This window comes from Chrysemys picta, chromosome 15, assembly GCF_011386835.1.
Source record: "Chrysemys picta bellii isolate R12L10 chromosome 15, ASM1138683v2, whole genome shotgun sequence".
In the NCBI taxonomy this organism is placed as follows: Eukaryota; Metazoa; Chordata; order Testudines; family Emydidae; genus Chrysemys; species Chrysemys picta.
In genome coordinates, this window is record NC_088805.1 from 22,630,783 (window position 1) to 22,650,107 (window position 19,325).

General features: G+C 38.4%; 2 protein-coding genes across 43 annotated transcripts in view; one reads left to right on the plus strand and one right to left on the minus strand.

Annotated features, from left to right (window-relative positions):
• Positions 1 to 14,197, plus strand: part of RIMBP2 (RIMS binding protein 2) — a 359,348-nt gene extending 345,151 nt beyond the window's left edge. For 9 of the 19 annotated variants that reach the window (XM_024101538.3, XM_024101539.3, XM_042852536.2 and 6 more), the window contains 5 exons: positions 1,701 to 1,766; positions 3,153 to 3,256; positions 5,440 to 5,511; positions 10,080 to 10,214; positions 12,659 to 14,197. In XM_024101538.3, the coding sequence (XP_023957306.2) occupies positions 1,701 to 1,766; positions 3,153 to 3,256; positions 5,440 to 5,511; positions 10,080 to 10,214; positions 12,659 to 12,847 (566 nt within the window). In that variant the 3' untranslated portion in view covers positions 12,848 to 14,197. Of the gene's footprint in view, positions 1 to 1,700; positions 1,767 to 3,152; positions 3,257 to 5,439; positions 5,512 to 10,079; positions 10,215 to 10,789; positions 10,968 to 12,658 lie in introns of those variants that run through there. The other 10 variants (XM_065568590.1, XM_065568593.1, XM_065568591.1 and 7 more) reach the window with 3 other exon arrangements.
• The window catches only part of PIWIL1 (piwi like RNA-mediated gene silencing 1), a 61,970-nt gene continuing 52,398 nt past the window's right edge, over positions 9,754 to 19,325 (minus strand). For 14 of the 24 annotated variants that reach the window (XM_065568611.1, XM_065568605.1, XM_008163483.4 and 11 more), the window contains one exon: positions 16,403 to 18,043. In XM_065568611.1, coding sequence (XP_065424683.1) covers positions 17,927 to 18,043 — 117 coding nt within the window. In that variant the 3' untranslated portion in view covers positions 16,403 to 17,926. Of the gene's footprint in view, positions 10,194 to 16,402; positions 18,044 to 19,325 lie in introns of those variants that run through there. The other 10 variants (XM_065568620.1, XM_065568608.1, XM_065568621.1 and 7 more) reach the window with 2 other exon arrangements.

Consider the following 19,325-nt stretch of genomic DNA (forward strand, 5'->3'; position numbering starts at 1 on the left):
ATGCCTGGTTTTCACAAGTATTTAGGAAACTGAAGATGCAGCTAGGCATCTAGTAAGTTTTACAAAAGCACCTGAGTAGATTAGGCACTTAATTTCCTTGCAGTTCATGTGAGGTAGGTGCCCAACCCACTTGGGTACTTTTATAAATCTCACTAGGTGCCTGTTTGCATCTTTAGGCACCTAAATATATGTGAAAATCTGGCGCTAAGTCACTTTTGAATACAGAACTTAGGATCCTAAAGCCTGGTCTACACTAGGAAATTAGGCTGGTATAGTTACATCGCTCAGGGGTGTGTAACACTCACACCACTGAGCAATGCAGTTAAAGCGACCTAACTCCTGGTGTAGACAGCGCCAAGTCGACAGGACAATTCTTGCGTCGACCTAGCTACCGCATATTGGGGAGATGGAGTGCTGACACTGATGGGAGAAGTCCTGCTGTCTTCGCTGAAGCACTCAAGCGCTGCAGCTGCGCATTTTAAGTGTAGACAAGCCCTTAGTCTCTTAGGGTTTGTTTACACTGCAAAAAAAAAAAAACCCCAACCCAAATCAAAAATGTGGCAGTGAGTCTCGGAGCCTGGGTCCACTGACTTGAGCTCAGGCTAGGGGGCTAAAAAGAGCAGTGTAGATGTTCTCACTTGGCCTGCAGCCTGGGCTTTGAAACCCTGGTGCGGGAGGTGGATCTTAGAGCCAGCTTGAGTGGGAACATTTACACTGCTATTTTTAGCCTCATAGTGTGAGCCCCACAAGCCCGAGTCATTTGACGCAGGCTCTGAGACTTGCTGGATTTTTATTTTTTTTTGCTGTACAGACATACCCTTAGGCACTTCTGAAATCTTTTACCCCAAATCCATATTTAAAAACAATTATCTCAATGTGGCCTGATTTTCAAAAGTGCTGCGCACTCTCAGCTCCTGCCAAAGTCAGTGAGAGTTGTAGATGCTGAACATTTTGAAAATGAGATCATTTATTTAGGTGTCTAAATATAATTTTAGGAGCCTAACTTTAGTCCCGGCAGATTGTGGCCATTCTAAGGATCTGATCCTGGGAGCTATTTCTGCAAGCACCATTGGCTTCTTTGTTATGCGCTACTGGTGATGTCCCTCACTCTGGCAGAGCAATGAAGAAGTCTGCAGCTCAGATTTTTCCAGGAGGGGGAAAGCACTTGTATTAAAATGCCACTCTATCTGTAAGCATACTTTTCTTAATGTTCCGGAGTGGTCTAACTGCTAGTAACCTCCTCCCCCCCACTGCAGTTCACCTTTAAATATCTTGACACTTTAAATGCAAATGGCTTTTCTCTTAAATCTGGATCAAGTTTTCTAGTCACACTTCAAAGGAAATGCACATAGAACCCTAGAGTTCAGAGAATATGGAGAGTTTGGCTTAATTTTGAATTAAATACAAACCAAGTGCCTGAATGTGCAAACAAATTCACATTTTCAGACCCCCTTCTGTCACACAGTCTGCCCATGTGGCACTGCTAGCAGGATCAGGCCCTAAATCTCCAGTCTGTTTTATGCTGTTATCACACATGCTTCAGTCTGAATGTCAAATCAAACACTTAATTAACATGCTGTGTTCAGCTATGACTAATTTTGCTTAATCCTTTGCCCACATTAAATCCTTAAAAATTAAGAACTTTGAACAGCTTCATATCTTTTCCTCTTCTTTTATTTGTATGCATTCCTTTCCTGAAGTCAACTGTGACCGTTTCAAAGAGAGCACACGCTCTGTACACCGCAGATCCAGAAAGTCAAAAAGAGGTCTGTGCTAAGAAACAATAACTTGATTCAAGCTGTAAATTAGCTGAATTGCTTTGAGCTGTCTAGATTTACTTTTTATGCCTTTGATCCTTTAGAAGCAGAGAGGCCCCTAGTACTGGAGAACAGGCCTTCCCTTGTCTTCGCAGAGTAGTATGTCAAAGGGACTCATTGCTTCTTCAAGGCAGTCACTATGAGTCGGTCCAAGCCACAGGGGAATTGGCTCCTAACTCTATAATAATCCAGCCCTTCACTTTGGACTTCTCCTTGCACTCTGTATAAATCCCTCCTTGCATCAGCAGCTAAGATTGCGTATGTTCCCAGTGACTGGGTGTGTGCTGCAATCTCCTCTGACTGAATGCTTCATTCCCAGCTAGTAGGTGTGAAAGCCAGAGTGCATGCTGCATACTTCCCCACTGACGACAGTCTTCCCCTACTACCTTACCCCACCCTAGAATGCTCCTAGCTCATTGGAGCAAGAGTCCTAAGGCTGCTCCTAACCAGTTTTCCTTTATCACACTTCATAATGCTCTTCTTTAGCTCATCAGAACTGCCCTCTACGCCTGTTGTAAGTAAAACTAACAAGCATGTTTCTCTTGCTGTGGCATCATCTGCAAGAATCATGCTGCTCTCATTCAGTTTTAAAATTAAGCCCATCACAGACTTCCCTGTAAATGTTTAATGTCAGTCAATAAACATTTCATCTAATTTCCTGAAGCTGTAAGTTTCACCTCTTTCCTTCTGTCGCCTGCTAAGGAAAGCTGTAAACTCATGGAATACTTGAAAGTGTGTTTCTGTAACCACAGGACTAATGGAAACATTCAGATTCATTAAAAAAATTGATAAATCACTTGTCTTGGATCAAGTGAGAACAGCTCTGTTTCTTGTCCCACTACCCTGCCAAGAAGGGGAAGAATAATACCAGGCACAAAATTCCTGTTGGCTTTAGCAGGAAAAAAAGACCAGTGAGTAAAAGTGACAGTCTGCTTGAAGCGAAACAGGATAGAATCCTGAACATCTACTATCCAAAAGCCTGAGGAGTAGCACCTGATGATTCTTCTAACCAAAAAGATTAAAAAAGGCATAACAAATAGTAGCTTTCTATATATTGCTGAGATGATTTAGAAACAGTAGGATCAACCCAGCTGTTAAGAATTAAAGAGTTGTTTTGGACTCGATGTCCAGCTTGCATCAGGAATCCATGACTATGTTACTAGATTTGGTATCTCTCTTTGGTCACCTGTCCAGCTTGCTAGAGAAATAGTCTTGAGTTGATTACTACACTGTTGAGAAAATAACAAGAGGAAAAAAATGTGCACCATGCTGTTTTTGTTCTTCAAAATAACTTTGATAGCTTTCCTCCCCTTTCCCTCCTTATGGCTGGAACAGAAAGGAACAGAAGGAGTGGCAGACAGCATTCTGTGTCAACACGGAGGATGGTGGCACTATACGATTATGATCCAAGAGAAAGTTCTCCTAACGTTGATGTGGAGGTATTGATTTAAACAAAAACAATTTTTATGTTTGTCATTTATCTATCCATTAAAGTCGTGGGGTTGGTTTAAACACATGTTCATGAACATCTTTCAGTAGTCAGCTCATCTGAACACATTACATAGACTTGTTGATACAATAAAATCATGATTGTAATATATCACAGGCCTACCTGAAAATATGGTAATTTATTTTAAATTATGGGAATAAACATTTTTCCAAAGCAAAGAGGGAAAGCATATTTAATCCCAAATGCACCTAGCATCCTTCCTTAAGAGAGTATGATTGTCAGAAGTGTTGCAACTCACACCAACAAGCAGGTAGCCCGAAGCTCAAGAATTGATTTTGAAACATGGAGATGCAAAAAATCCCAAACACCTGCATTCAAAAAATATCAAATTTTCTCCCTTAGTGATCCACTGGGCTTCATGGAAATGTATGATGTCTAACACTCTATGTAATCTGTCTATATCATGCCCTTTTAATGGTATCTTAAGCAATTATGAACTGTTTCCCAAATCTTCATCGTGGTTCTCAACCTATTTATTTGTGGACCACATATGCAGCTGTGTGTGTTATGTGGGCCGCATCCACACAATATATATACTACCTATATGGCCCTGAGGTTGTCACATGGGCCACAAGCGGCCTGCTAGCCATGGGTTGAGAACTTCTGCTCTAACCTCATACGTTTTCCATCAGCATCAAAGCAGGCAATGCAGCCAGTTTTGATGATGTCAGTTGGTGTGTGTCTGTCTCTTCTCTCCATATGCTGTACCAGCACTGTGCAGATAGCTGGCCCACTATTACTACCCAGAAAGACCACAGACACAGCTCAGTGGTAAAGGCACTCGGCTTTATTGTCCATTGTCACAGATACACTAATATGTATGTCCGTCCCAATGGACTCAGCTTTCCACTGTCCCCCTTGGCTGGACAAAGGGTTAAGGCAAAACACCCCAACATTTATAGACTGACAAAAACAATTTACGTTCCACTTGTGTTTCATGACATCACCTTGTATCTTGCTCCAGGTGTGTCTTGGGCAAAACATCCCTATTCATCACTTCTGTCAAACCCTTTTATCTGGTGCTAATCTTTTGAAGTGTGTTCACACCCATACCCAGTATGTTACTTCTTAGAAGTGCCTGTATTTTAGCAATGCCTGTGCCAGCTTCCTGTGAACTTGAAGCATCTGCTTCAATATATGGCCTGACTATGCTTGAGACCTTGGGTCTTGCACGAGGCCCACTCCACCAGGCTCTCTTTCTCTCCCCTGTATACCATACCTTCAATGTCATCTTGGAGCTCCTCCAGCAAACAGAATTTGAAGCATGCTTTTGAGAGCAGGCCACACTCATGAAGCTATGTGCCAAAGCAAAATACACCTACCAAGCTTGCAATCTCCCCATATTTGTTATTTAAAACACACCATAGCCTGTCTATAGAACTGTTTTCTACATACTGCACTTTGGAAGTGCTTGGTACCCTACTAATTCATATTATCTCCTTTAATCAGATTTAGTTCTCAAATAAACTCTGTAGCATTGTCTCTGATATCGTAAAGTGGACAAAACTGTAAAGCTTTTAAATAAACAGGGCTCAGACTGTCCCCACAGTTCAGCATTCAGCTCTCCCTCCACTTCAGGAGCACTGTCCCCCATCTCCTCCTTCTGCCTCTCCAAAAAGGTTGCTGTTTGTGCCCAGGTCTGTGCAGGGGCAAAGTGGTCATGCAGTGTCTTCCATCCAACCCCACAGAGATTCCTAGAAGAGTGACCTCCCAGAGCATAGGGGGTTTCCGTAGTAGCACAGCTCCCATAGAGCTATGTTACCAGCATCCTGGGGCAGATTGTAGGAGGTCCTATCCCACCCCCAACTCCACAAGGAGATCCTTACTGTGATTTCCTCCCACAAGTCCCTTTCTTCCCACACAGATTAGGACAAGACGAGCCCAGGGATTTAAAGTTCACTGTTAGTCAAGAAAATGCCCAGTGTATGGTAATAAAAAAAGCTTTCTGGTTTGTTCTGAAGAATATTTTGCTCTCTAATTCAACATGCAGATTCATTCAACTGTCTACTAATATAGTTGGAAAAAATTATGAACCTGATGTGCTATCAGTGTAGCAAATGTTAATGTTTGCACCGTAACACAATCTGATCAGTCACCTTCCTCTTTCCACAGGCTGAGCTTACCTTTTGTACAGGAGACATTATCACTGTCTTTGGTGAAATAGATGAAGATGGGTTTTACTATGTAAGTTTTCTTTTATTTGGTCTTTTAAACTACATCAAGCAGAGTGCCCAAGTGTCTCAAACAGTAACTGGAGACGTTGTTGGCAGAATGAACTATTAAAATATAATCTGGGAGGATTTCAGTCAGGTTATAATTTCATCTTGAATATTTATTATATCAGCAAATTTATTAAACATGCCACTTAGTGATGCTATACCTTAATTCTTAGGTACAAAGTGACACTGTAAATACTGCTGTTCCTGCATCTCAGATTTGTAGCTGTTTTCAAACATTTCTACAAGTTACAAGAACATTTGCCTAGTGACTTTAGCTGCAATAAGTATATTCTGAACTGCAAGCAAGAAGCAAGGCAATGTGAATATATGCCCAAATAGCTAATCAAATTGTAACTACTGCAGCTGACGTAACACTGTTCGAATCAAATGTTTCTAGCCACCCTTTTGCTGAGGGCTCGTGTCAGTAAAGGGACACAGATTAGAAGTACACTGAGATTGTTAATAAACACAGGTTACTTGCATGGGGTGAAATCCACTCCATCTACATAAAACCTGTGCACTAGGACTCTATGGGGGAAAAGTGCAGAGCAACTGGGGTGGTGAAATCCACCCCTCTGACCCATAGTTAGCAGCTGGAATAACAGTTGTCTGCTGAAATTAAAGCCACAGCCCCTCCCCAGCAGCTGCAAAGGGGTTTGCATCCCCTGGATCCATGTAAACAAGAACACAGCACCTTTTCTCCATCTCTCTCTATCCTATATTGCATAGGAGGGACAGGAAATGTGCAAACACGCCTAAGAGGGTGCTTCATCCATTTTCCCTTGTGCATCTGCTATCTAGGGCAGAAATGGTATAGAGGGCCTTGCACTGCCTCTCCACCCCCAGTATAAATTTCATCCCATGCCAAGTTAGCACATTAATACCAGTAAGTGCTTAGCTCTTGTTAGGAGCTATAAAATGCTAAAAACATAAGAAAGGCCGTACCGGGTCAGACCAAAGGTCCACCTAGCCCAGTATCCTGTCTACTGACAGTGGCCAATGCCAGGTGCCCCAGACGGAGTGAACCTAACAGGCAATGATCAAGTGATCTCTCTTCTGCCATCCATCTCCATCCTCTGTCAGACAGAGGCTAGGGACACCATTCCTTACCCATCGTGGCTAACAGCCATTAATGGACTTAACCACCATGAATTTATCCAGTTCTCTTTTAAACTCTGTTATAGTCCTAGCCTTCACAACCTCCTCAGGTAAGGAGTTCCACAAGTTGACTGTGCGCTGCGTGAAGAAGAACTTTCTTTTATTTGTTTTAAACCTGCTGCCTATTAATTTCATTTGATGACCCCTAGTTCTTGTATTATGGGAATAAGTAAATAACTTTTCCTTATCCACTTTCTCCACATCACTCATGATTTTATATACCTCTATCATATCCCCCCTTAGTCTCCTCTTTTCCAAGCTGAAGAGTCCTAGCCTCTTTAATCTCTCCTCATATGGGACCCGTTCCAAACCCTTAATCATTTTAGTTGCCCTTTTCTGAACCTTTTCTAGTGCCAGTATATCTTTTTTGAGATGAGACCACCACATCTGTACGCAGTATTCGAGATGAGGGTGTACCATCGATTTATATAAGGGCAATAATATATTCTCAGGCTTATTCTCTATCCCCTTTTTAATGATTCCTAATATCCTGTTTGCTTTTTTGACCGCCTCTGCACACTGCATGGACATTTTCAGAGAACTATCCACGATGACTCCAAGATCTTTTTCCTGACTTGTTGTAGCTAAATTAGCCCCCATCATATTGTATGTATAGTTGCGGTTATTTTTTCCAATGTGCATTACTTTACATTTATCCACATTAAATTTCATTTGCCATTTTGTTGCCCAATCACTTAGTTTTGTGAGATCTTTTTGAAGTTCTTCACAGTCTGCTTTGGACTTAACTATCTTTAGCAGTTTAACTTCCTGGCTCTTTGAGCTGTGGTCAAGTGAAAAATCCTCTGCAAACTTTGCCACCTCACTGTTTACCCCTTTCTCCAGATCATTTATGAATAAGTTGAATAGGAATCATCCGAGGACTGACCCTTGGGGAACACCACTAGTTACCCCTCTCCATTCTGAGAATTTACCATTTCTTCCTACTTTGTTCCCTGTCTTTTAACCAGTTCTCAGTCCATGAAAGGACCTTCCCTTTTATCCCATGGCAGCTTAATTTACATAAGAGCCTTTGATGAGGGACCTTGTCAAAGGCTTTCTGGAAATCTAAGTACACTATGTCCACTGGATTCCCCTTGTCCACATGTTTGTTGACCCCTTCAAAGAATTCTAATAGATTAGTAAGACACGATTTCCCTTTACAGAAACCATGTTGACTATTGCTCAACAGTTTTTCTATGTGTCTGACAATTTTATTCTTAACTATTGTTTTGACTAATTTGCCCGGTACAGACGTTAGACTTACCGTTCTGTAATTGCCAGGATCACCTCTAGAGCCCTTTTTAAATATTGGCGTTACATTAGCTAACTTCCAGTCATTGGGTACAGAAGCCGATTTAAAGGACAGGTTACAAACCTTAGTTAACAGTTCCACAACTTCACATTTGAGTTCTTTCAGAACTCTTGGGTGAATGCCATCTGGTCCTGGTGACTTGTTAATGTTAAGTTTATCAATTAATTCCAAAACCTCCTCTCGTGACACTTCAATCCGTGACAGTTCCTCAGATTTGTCACCTACAAAAGCCAGCTCAGGTTTGGGAATCTCCCTAACATCCTCAGCCGTGAAGACTGAAGCAAAGAATCCATTTAGTTTCTCCGCAATGACTTTATTGTCTTTAAGCGCTCCTTTTGTATCTCGATCATCAAAGGGCCCCACTGGTTGTTTAGCAGGCTTCCTGCTTCTGATGTACTTAAACATTTTGTTATTACCTTTGGAGTTTTTGGCTAGCCGTTCTTCAAACTCTTCTTTGGCTTTTCTTATTACATTCTTGCACTTAATTTGGCAGCGTTTATGCTCCTTTCTATTTGCCTCACTAGGATTTGACTTCCACTTTTTAAAGGAAGTCTTTTTATCTCTCACTGCTTCTTTTACATGGTAGTTAAGCCACGGTGGCTCTTTTTTAGTTCTTTTACTGTGTTTCTTAATTTGGGGTATACATTGAAGTTGGGCCTCTATTATGGTGTCTTTAAAAAGCGCCCATGCAGCTTTCAGGGATTTCACTTTAGTCACTGTACCTTTTAACTTCTGTTTAACTAATCCCCTCATTTTTGCATAGTTCCCCCTTTTGAAATTAAATGCCACAGTGTTGGGCTGTTGAGATGGTCTTCCCACCACAGGGATATTGAATGCTATTGTATTATGGTCACTATTTCCAAGCGCTCCACTCAGGACTAAATCTAGAGTTGCCTCTCCCCTTGTGGGTTCCAGTACCAGCTGCTCCATGAAGCAGTCATTTAAAGTATCGAGAAATTTTATCTCTGCATTTCGTCCTGAAGTGAAATGTTCCCAGTCAATATGGGGATAATTGAAATCCCCCACTATTATTGAGTTCTTAATTTTGATAGCCTCTCTAATTTCCCTTAGCATTTCATCCTCACTATCACCGTCCTGGTCAGGTGGTTGATAATAGATCCCTAATGTTATATCCTTATTAAAGCATGAAATTTCTATCCATAGAGATTCTATGGAACATGCAGATTTGCTTAAGATTTTTACTTCATTTGATTGTACATTTTCTTTCATATATAGTGCCACTCCCCCCCTGCAGGACCTGTTCTGTCCTTCCGATATATTTTGTACCCCAGAATGATTGCTCTCAGTCCACCAGGTTTCTGTGATGCCTATTATATCAATATCCTCCTTTATCACAAGGCACTCTAGTTCACCCATCTTATTATTTAGACTTCTAGCATTTGTGTACAAACACTTTAAAAACTTGTCACTGTTTATTTGTCTGCCCTTTTCTGATGTATCAGATTCTTTTTTATGTGAATGTTTATCATCTGATCTGGCCCCTACTTTATCCTTATAAGGGACATTCAGATCCTAGTGTAACAGGTTTAGGTAAATTCTGATTATCCAATGAGTAGTTTTACACATCCCTTTGCAAAGTCAAAGAAAATAAATGCAAAAGGAGATATTAAAAGATCTTAGCTACTCAATACATAGCATAGCCTTCTCTGCACCAAGATTAAAAGCCACAGTAACTTTAATATTGTCAAAGAAGTGGATGCATAGCTTAACGATAGGTACTCTAAACACATTCCTTTAATATACTGAACACAAGCTTCATCTGAAATTACAGAACATTTTGTGCCTCTCTTTTTTTTAACCTCTTTTTTGGAAGATAGATAATTTGCACCTCAATCACAGGATCAGAGCCAGGAAATCTAGATTCTGTGCCCAGCTCTGTCAGATTTTCTGTGTGATTTTGGGCAAGTCACTTGCTCTTTGCTCCCTTAGTTTCTCCATCCATGAAATACAGATGAGTAGTTCTCTCTCTCATAGGAGTGTTGCATGTTTACAGTCATTCATATTTGTAAATAACTGCAAGACCAATTGTTGTCATATTGCAGGGTGAGCTTAATGGACAGAAGGGGCTGGTTCCTTCAAACTTTCTTGAAGAAGTGCCTGATGATGTAGAAGTCTATCTTTCTGATGCACCATCACGATATGTTCAAGACACACCACTGCGTACAAAAGCAAAAAGGGTAAGCAACTACACTAAAAAATAATTTAATTTTTTTTTCCATATTATACCATCTCATTTAGTTTGGATATTATTTATGACATTTTAAAATCCACTTACCCATTTTAGGTATTTTTAAGAGTCTTCTTAAATATGGAAAGATTGCACTGATCTTTCACACTAGTGTATCATGAGCATTTATAATTATGAACCTAAATTTTAAGTTAAGAGATTCTGGTGAATGAAATAAAATTGTAACTTCATCAGCCTTTTCTAGTGAAAGTTCTTACTTCCTCAAACTTAAACTATACACATACACATTACCTAGATTAAAACAGGAAAAGTAGCTGGGGATGGGGAAGGAGTGGGACAACTACTCCCTGAAATATAAAATGTAAAAATAGCTGATTAACAATAATTTTAACCCTTTTAAGATTTTAGTCCTACTAACAAGTTAACTGCCCAAACCTTCCACTTTATGAAAGATTATTCATGTACAGAGTATTTCATTTTTGTTTTGTTTCATCACTGCAATATTTTTATATATTATATATTTTATATATATTTTTATTTTTTTGCTCATCTGCTTGGAAACAGAAGAAGAGTGTTCATTTCACACCTTAATAAGGCAATGTAGCCTTCACGTAAGTGAGCAACTGAAGATACCAATAAAGATATCAGTTAAAGCCACCTGACAATATCTAATGCAACAGTCTTGAAACTTAACTGTGAAAAAAAGAAATATGTCTCCAAAATCAATGGCCCCAAAGTAACAGGATACAGACATTTACTGTATGTACTTGTAAGTCAGTGTTTGCATGAGACAAAGAAATCCTTTGACATGGCTATTAAGGGTTTTTCCCCCCATCTAATTAGGGTTAACTTTATGAAGGTCAGCATTTGGAACATATTTCTCCATGAGCTAAATGTTTCTGTTTACATCAAAAGAAGTGTTCAATGTCTAATTGTGCTACCGATAAAAGCTGCATATTGAATTGTTAGCCAACCTGAGATACACAAACTCATTAAGTTCCTAAATACAGGAAAAAAGCACAACACCCACCCTTAAATAATAAGCAAGTGAGTTGTAAGCAGATAAGTACAGAAGTTTACAGAGGTATATAGTTCTGAAACGCAATCACAAATATCTGCTTAAACCGTCTGCCTTAAAATCTGTTTCCCACAATCAGTTGTACCCCAGTTTGCTATGACTATAGCCAGTCAGTAATTCTGAAATTATGCACACACACACACACACACACACACACACATATATGCCACAATTTACTAGGACTGTCCATATCAGTGCAAATGCTTATGAAACACTTTAGCAGTGGTTTGGTTTACCAATGCAATAAAAATGTGTCAATATGAAACATGCAGCTCACCCAATGAATGCATTAGACTAAATATATGGTATCTTCAGGTGTACGTTGGGGGTGCTTTACCAAGTTGTTTTTCATTAGAATTAGACCTTGATTTAAAATCAAAGTAGGCTTGAAGTCCCTTTGCTTAATAAACTGTTGCACGATAAGACAGCAAACTGCTAAATGTATTACTGTTGTCTTAACTGGAATTAAAGATAATAGGGATCCTGAGGCATGGTTTATACTACACAGTATCATCTTACAACATACAGCACCACATTTTGTCAGCAGGGCACAGTAGTTGCATTAGGAGGAATATAAATAGTTATAGTAGTTCATTCAAGTGCTTTTTGCTGATTAAAATAGCTTTGTTTAAAATATGTAGGAATGCTGTCATGTTCCAAGTATTGTACAACAAGGGTTTATCTTCACCTGGCAATCAGATAGCTGCAGCACACAACAAGCAATCAGGGTCTTTAAGCTTTCTTTGATTGCAATTAAGGTTCATTTTAGCGCTTTTTTTTTTTCTTTCTTTCTTTCAACCAGTGTGCCATCTTCTTAAATACGTATATACAGTATGCTAACCTCTTTTAAGAAAATGCGTTCAAAGGACATCAAAATTTTAAATGATCATCTTTGCACATACAGTAATTCCTTCTGGAAACTGTTTGGAGTATAGAGCTGGCTCTATAGTATATAATCCACTTTGCTGTTTAATTTTATAAATATAATTCCCTAGCTATAAATGACCCTCTTCATTCGTGCACTCTTAAGAGTGCTGAAGCACAAAATTTGTGATTTTTGCCAAAACGATGGCAAAATAAGAGGCTCCAGCTCTGTTCAAAAAAATGTAACCAACTTGAGGACCCACTGAAGTGTGTATTTTTCGCTCTATACCTTTGCTCACAATGTTAGTTGTGGGAAGCTGTATTTATGTATTGTCTCTATTTCCCTATGGCATACTTAAAACTATTGAAAGAAGAATTGAGCCAGCCCTTTTTTTTTTTTTTTTTGAAGTGGGTAAGGGTACAAAAATTATGTTACCAACTTTCTTGAGTGCTTTCAAACATTCAGTAAACTATAATAATATACCTAATAGGTTCCTCCTGAGAATACAGGTACATCAAGGAGAGCACCATCTCCCACAGTCCATCTCCATTCTGGGTCACCTACGTCATCTATGGGTTCTGGTAGTCCCGGGAGAGGCAGGGAAATGTCCTCGAAAAAGAAAAAGGGGCTGCTTTCCAAAGGCAAGAAACTGCTGAAAAAGCTGGGTGCAGTGAAATGATTCATTTACTTCTGGACAACTTGTAAAGCTTCCAAGCTATGGTTTTTTTTTAAAAACAAAAAACTTCAAACTAGGGCTTTCATGACTATAAAGTACACCTTTACAGAACCTTTGCATTTTTAACCCTTTCTAAACATCAGAGAATCATGTGACTTGTTTGATCAAAACAGCAAGAAAAAAAGAAGTGGATTTGTTGCTACTAAAGAGCAATGTTGTCAATATCTGTTTTTCTTTAAAAATGATTTTGGGGAATTAAGACTAGAAGGATATCATCTTTTTGTTTCAAGGCACCTCCACACCTCTAACTCTATTGGATAAATCTCTGCCTTTATTCTCCTTTAACTTTAGGGGAAGCAGTAAAATCTTATTTGAGCCCTCTTCAAAAATGCTCACCCCAAACTAGCCTAACATTTATCTTAAACAAAAATGGTCTTGAAACTCCTAGTTTACTCAGCCTTGATGTTTTGCCTTATTAATACACAATGATTCGTACTGTCTAAATATACAGCGTATACTTTGTATGTACTGTGTATTCAAATGTCTCTTCAACCTCACAGACATGGTAGATTAAGATCAAATAATGTGTTACTGACTCCATTTAATGTCTGATGTAATTTTTGGGAGGCTGAAAATGTTGTGCAGGATGCATTTTTAAACATTTGTATGAGTTCCTTTAGCAAACATTCAGTATACTAACGTGAGGTAGCGCCTAAACTATCCAGAGAATGCACACACTGTTAATAATTCAAAATCTTGTTTTATAGCTCCTGGCGCTAGTGTGAAAGTTTCAGTAAACAGCCAGAAAACAATAATCTTTGCTCCCCAAGTGTTCTCTCTTGTGGAAGTGCAGTTTTAAGTTAAAAATTATTTTTCATGTTATAGATGTCAGAATCAAGATAAAATGCATGTACTAGGTGCAGCAATGAAAGGTGTATGTTATACACACAAGCTGTAGCTAGTTAAAAGGCTCTACCATTATAGTACAAATCTTTCAAAACACTAATTCTAATATTGGCTTCTTGATTAAAACAATCTTGCTGGCAGACATTGGCAGTTACTATTTTGTAATTCTTGTCCATTTGTAAATTGTTTTTACTGTTTATACATACTTTTCAGACTGCCTTTCTTTTGTAATTTATGGAAGGTTTATAAATGAACGATCAAAGCTTTCCCCATTGTGTCTTCAAAGAATTATAATGTAAATTACTGTAAGATACTACTGTGTGCTAGAGTTATGAAATTAAAGAAAACTACTGGCCTAAATTTGTGGTAAAGTATTGTGTGGGCGTGTGCATGTGTACAGTTATTCATGTGTAAAATATTTTATATAAATAAATTTGATATTTTGTAGAATGCTGTTTGTTCTGTATTTTTGTTATGTCAAATAATCACTGTGCTAGCCTTCCCCTACTTAAAAACAAACAAAAAAAAAAAACCATGACATCAAAGGTTACACTAGCTGATGGCAGGCTGTATGTATCCCAACATGGTTAAGGTATTCAGACAAGTGTACAGCAATGCAGATGCAGAGAATAATTTTCAGGTAAAGAACTTCTTTAACTAGCTGCTTCTAGATATCTGGAAGAGAAGGTCCTAAGCATTCAAGAGTCAAGATCCATAAAGGAACCTATAGTGACCACCACGAGATAATTCAGAGATGAGATGAAGCACAGGGAAACTCCATGTAGCAGCTTTTTGCCCTGTACTAAAAAACGTGATAAAACCAAGCTATTTAAGTTATCTCTAACTTCCTGTCCAAAACTGAATTGATTAAAAAGAAAATCAGTTAGTTGACAGATTTCTTGCAGTGACAATATAGCTGTAACATGTATTAACTGCCCTTGAAGATTAGACTCTTTAAAAATCCCAGTACAGGACATTTGTGTTTATATATAATTCCTATCTCTTAACACTGTTCAATGATGAACACTCCTCCCTGACCCTCCATTTCATATCAGCCTTTCCACCTCTAAAAAAAAAGCTGCACCTTACTCAGTAGAGTTTGTTGGGGAAGCAAATTCCTATGTTTTCACGCCAGAGCCAGTTCCCTGAAGTTCAGAACAACTGGGTAGACAGTGCCTGTACACTTTCTTTAATGTTATGTACAGTTCTGCTTTTTTGGTACTATTTTCATAGTGCATTCTTAAACAGTGGAAGCGTTCAGTTCAATATGCATATTGCTACTCTACATTTAAAGTAACGTGGATACTTAAGTGGTCCCTTGGGTTCTAAAACTTCTCAGTTTGCAGTTCAAACTGTGATGCTTTAATTTGTTTACCATTAACAAGCCAACAGACCAAGTTAGGAAGAGTGAATCTCTGTCCAAGTTGAGATACACAGACCAAGCTCTAAACTAAAATGTTAATCTTTAAATGTTAATCTTTAATCCTTTGATTTGGCTCAAAGGATGGGTAATTCTACTGACACTCAACCCGAGACCATCTACAATTTGTAACACAATCATCAGAACTTCCATTGCAAAATGTACGGGAGAATTACCTATAGATATCTGTAGGTTTATGGAGAGACAAATGCCTACCTCCCCCCAAAAATATTTAATGGGTATAACCTGGAACATCACCCTTTTTTGTATTTCACCACAACTCATGAACAGGTCATCATTCTTGAATACCCATTATTAGCTATGTGTCACCCACAAAAGAAGTACTCTTTACTCCATTTCCCTGACCACTTCTGCTTGCTGGATGTAAACTTGTTTGTTGGGATTAAGTTGTATCAAAGATAATGTTAGTGTCCATGCATTAAATTTTTAATAAAGCACCCAGGATGTTTTCAGACCAAAAATACATTAAACTTAGAGTTACAAGTAAAAGCCATTACGGGGATTTTGTAACTTATCTCATAACTCAAGTATTACAAAATGTCTATAATGGCTTTACTCTTAAATTATTTTATCTATTCAACCTTAACAGTTACTGGAAGAATGAAGTTTGATAATACAGCATTCTAATTCCAAATGGTGCATACAAATAAAGTGCAATTTTGCATTACACCAGTACTGGTTGTAATATATACAATGAAATTCTGATCTCAAGCAGAATTCTATTCCAAAAGCAACTCTAAAAATTGGCATTGTGGGTATTCAAATAATATGTTAAAAATGATTTCCAGATCATGTATACTCAATATACCAAACTGCATTTGCTCAGTCTAAATATTTCTTCAAACACCCTTCCTCACTCCCATCCCGGACCTGCAAATTCAACTTGGATTAATACACAAATGAGGTCTAGAATACACCAATTTACTTATCTATATAGGCACTGAAACGCTTGCAGTAAAAACCTGTTTTATTACTAAAACAAGCATACAGTAGATTATGGGTAAGGTGTCATTTTAATTTAGGCCATTTTCCAAAACCACCAGATTTTAAGCAACAAATCTGTGCTTTAAACAAGGGGATATGCACAGACAGATGCTGTACTAATGTTAGAAGATGCTAAGGGGCCTTCACACAGGAGGGCATCTAAAAGGTTGGCTTCTTGTATGGTTTAAACTATATTTATATATAAAAGTAATATGAGCAAACAAATGCAAGATTTTAAACAAAACTTTATTGAAATGTATTATCAAGAAAAAGGAAAAACGTTCACAATTTAAGTTGGTTCTAATTACTACAATGATCTTATATTTAAACAAATGTACCTTTCTAATAAAGAAAGAGTTTAACTAATCCAAAAGACATCAACGTAAGTAAGCTACTATGATTTTGCTTGGTGATGCTTTATTTTAGTACACAGGAAGAACCTGAAAGAATAATAAAAAGACGATTCTTGTGGTTCTAAGCTACAGTGCTTTACTTCACATGTCAGAATTTATACAACTTTTAGCTTAAAATTTAAGCTAGTTATGGAAATACTTGAAATGTCTTCTAGTTTTCATATGTCCATATTGTATTAGCACAGCAACCCAGAGTGCTAGTCAATGAGCATGAAAAAGTGAAACTGCTGCAGAAGTTATTTCCGCAATAGTTTGAAGTTATTTCGGATCACATAAAGGCGTAACTGGAAGTAGTGAGAAGAAATTAAGAAATGGATAATTGGGCTAAATATTACAGAACATTTGAAGGCCCTATCTACATCTTCATGGATATTTTGTCTCTATGCAGATGGAAAACACTGACTTTATCCGTTCCACCAGTTCCCCAAGGGACTTCATCAATGAGACTTCAAAGTAGACTGGGCCAACAAGTGGGAACCAGTCGTGCTCCTGCAGGTCATCCAGTCCATTTCAAATATGTATTTTTTGTTTCTAACTTCTATTGTATGACTAACCAATAACATTACTTTATTTTCACTGTCCATTGGAGCACCTCTGTTTGAAGATTTGATGTAACTGGTTAAGCCTGTGTTTTCCAGCTGCAAAGATTGGCAAGAAACTAGCATAGGGCAGTTTTTAATATTTTAACTTTGTGTATGCAAGAGGAAAATCAGAATGACAAGTACAGTGACATTTCATCATGCTTACAGTGTCTGGAAGAATCACCACAAAAATGAGTCTTGATAACTAAGAACACTGGGCACAATGCCTATACTTTTTAGGAGACAGCTGGCATGCAAAATTCAAGGGTCAACAGCTTTCCTTTTTTTCAATATAGCTTTAAGTAGTCAACTATTAATACAGGAACCAAAGAAGTCTGCTTTAGCTTAGTGCAACTTATGTTTAGTGTATTCAATCATAAAGTACACATAAGCACAGATTCCCCACAAGAGCAACTGTGGTGTCTGTAGTTCCCCTTTAAAACAAAAACAAACACACACACACACACACACACACACACGGAAAATGCTTTTAAATTAGCAAGTAGGCTGAATAAAATATTAACTTTGCTTTGTCAGTTTAAAAGGTAACTGAACTCAGAATTGCCTTTTTATGCTATAATTGTTATTTTCATTGTAGAAAAAAACGACATGATCTTTGTGCGAAGTTACGCATTTTCCCCATGCACCTTTACTATTTTTGCATCAAAGTTTTGTAGAAAACTACAACTTCAGTAAGAAAAAGAAAAACCAGTACCACAGAAAGTTCCACAAACTTCACTTTATCCACTTCTGTAGCTCAAAGGTAGTATAAACGGTCTGAGAGTGACAGATTCGGTTCTCTGTGAATGCTCTGACCCACAAGAAAAGCCAGTTTATGGGCATATTGGCAAGGTGCAGGCACTCTGATAACACCCTGCAGAAGAAGAAAGCCATTTAACAAATAACATATTCAGTAAAAGCTAAATACTGACAAAAATTTGAAATTCAAAGTTTGTATTTGACATTTGTTTTTCCCTTATTGTCAAATATATTGTATAATGCAAATAAAATAGTGTACCCAAATAGTTATATACATTTTGCATATGTAAAAAGATCCACACCGAAGTGCCTGTTTCAGATTGCCTGCCAAGCATTTCATAAATGCAAGTCACATTAATTCAATACTGAGGTTGTACAGTTCAAGTCAAAGTCAGAAATTGCATACATACACATTGGTAGATTCTCTTGTACATTCTGTATATTTTAAATTACATAATGCACTGAAACGTGCCGTTACAGTTGGGGGAAAAAAATTACTCATCAGTAGATTCAGTTGGTTGAGTCCCTCCTCCCACCCTGCTTAAGACCGCTTCGGCCAGCCCTTGTTTGCTTTAAAACCAACTCCTTCTCATAATACAAGACAAAGGGAAGGATGCAAGAGGAGGACAAACTTCAACAAGCTGAATTACCAGAATGTAATTTCCCCTTGCTGTTCCATCGCCCATCCTGTACAAGTTTCCAGAGAACGAAGGCAGTGAGCAGACCCATAAGAGATGGCAATTTTATTGAATAAGCAGCTTTAAGAGCTAAGTTTTTCTGTGCTACCCATATCAACCGTAGCAGATAACTGAATAGTGATGCAAGGTTCATGGAAGTTGCCTTACAGATTTCTACTGTGAAGGCCTCAGCCTTCTCAGCCCAGATTGTGGAAATACCATGGTGTAAAGTGGAACTTCACTGGCAGAGAGGAGTCTTGCCCATCTGTTATCAAGTTAGTGTAGTGCACAGCTAGGGTGACCAGACAGCAAGTGTGAAAAATCGGGAGAGGAGGTAGAGGGTAATAGGAGCCAATTTAAGAAAAAGACCCCAAAATCGGGACTGTCCCTATAAAATCGGAACATCTGGTCACCCTATGCACAGCTTCAGCCAACAGAAAAAAGTATAGTAGCCAAAAACCCTTAGTGTATTGGGAATGGACATATTGGCAAGGTGCAGGGTCGGACTCAGGAGCTGTTTTGGAGATTTACCTAGCTAACAAAAAGCTGGGGGTATGGGAACTAAATGCTATTTTCACTGCAAAGATGTAGTGACATTTTTCATTAAGAGTTCAGACTACGGAACAGAGAACGTAGGTCCCACTTAGGGGCAATATGTCTAAAATGAAGGATTTGAAAAAAGCTTGAGAGTTTAAAGATGGGAAGCAAAACCCCATCAGG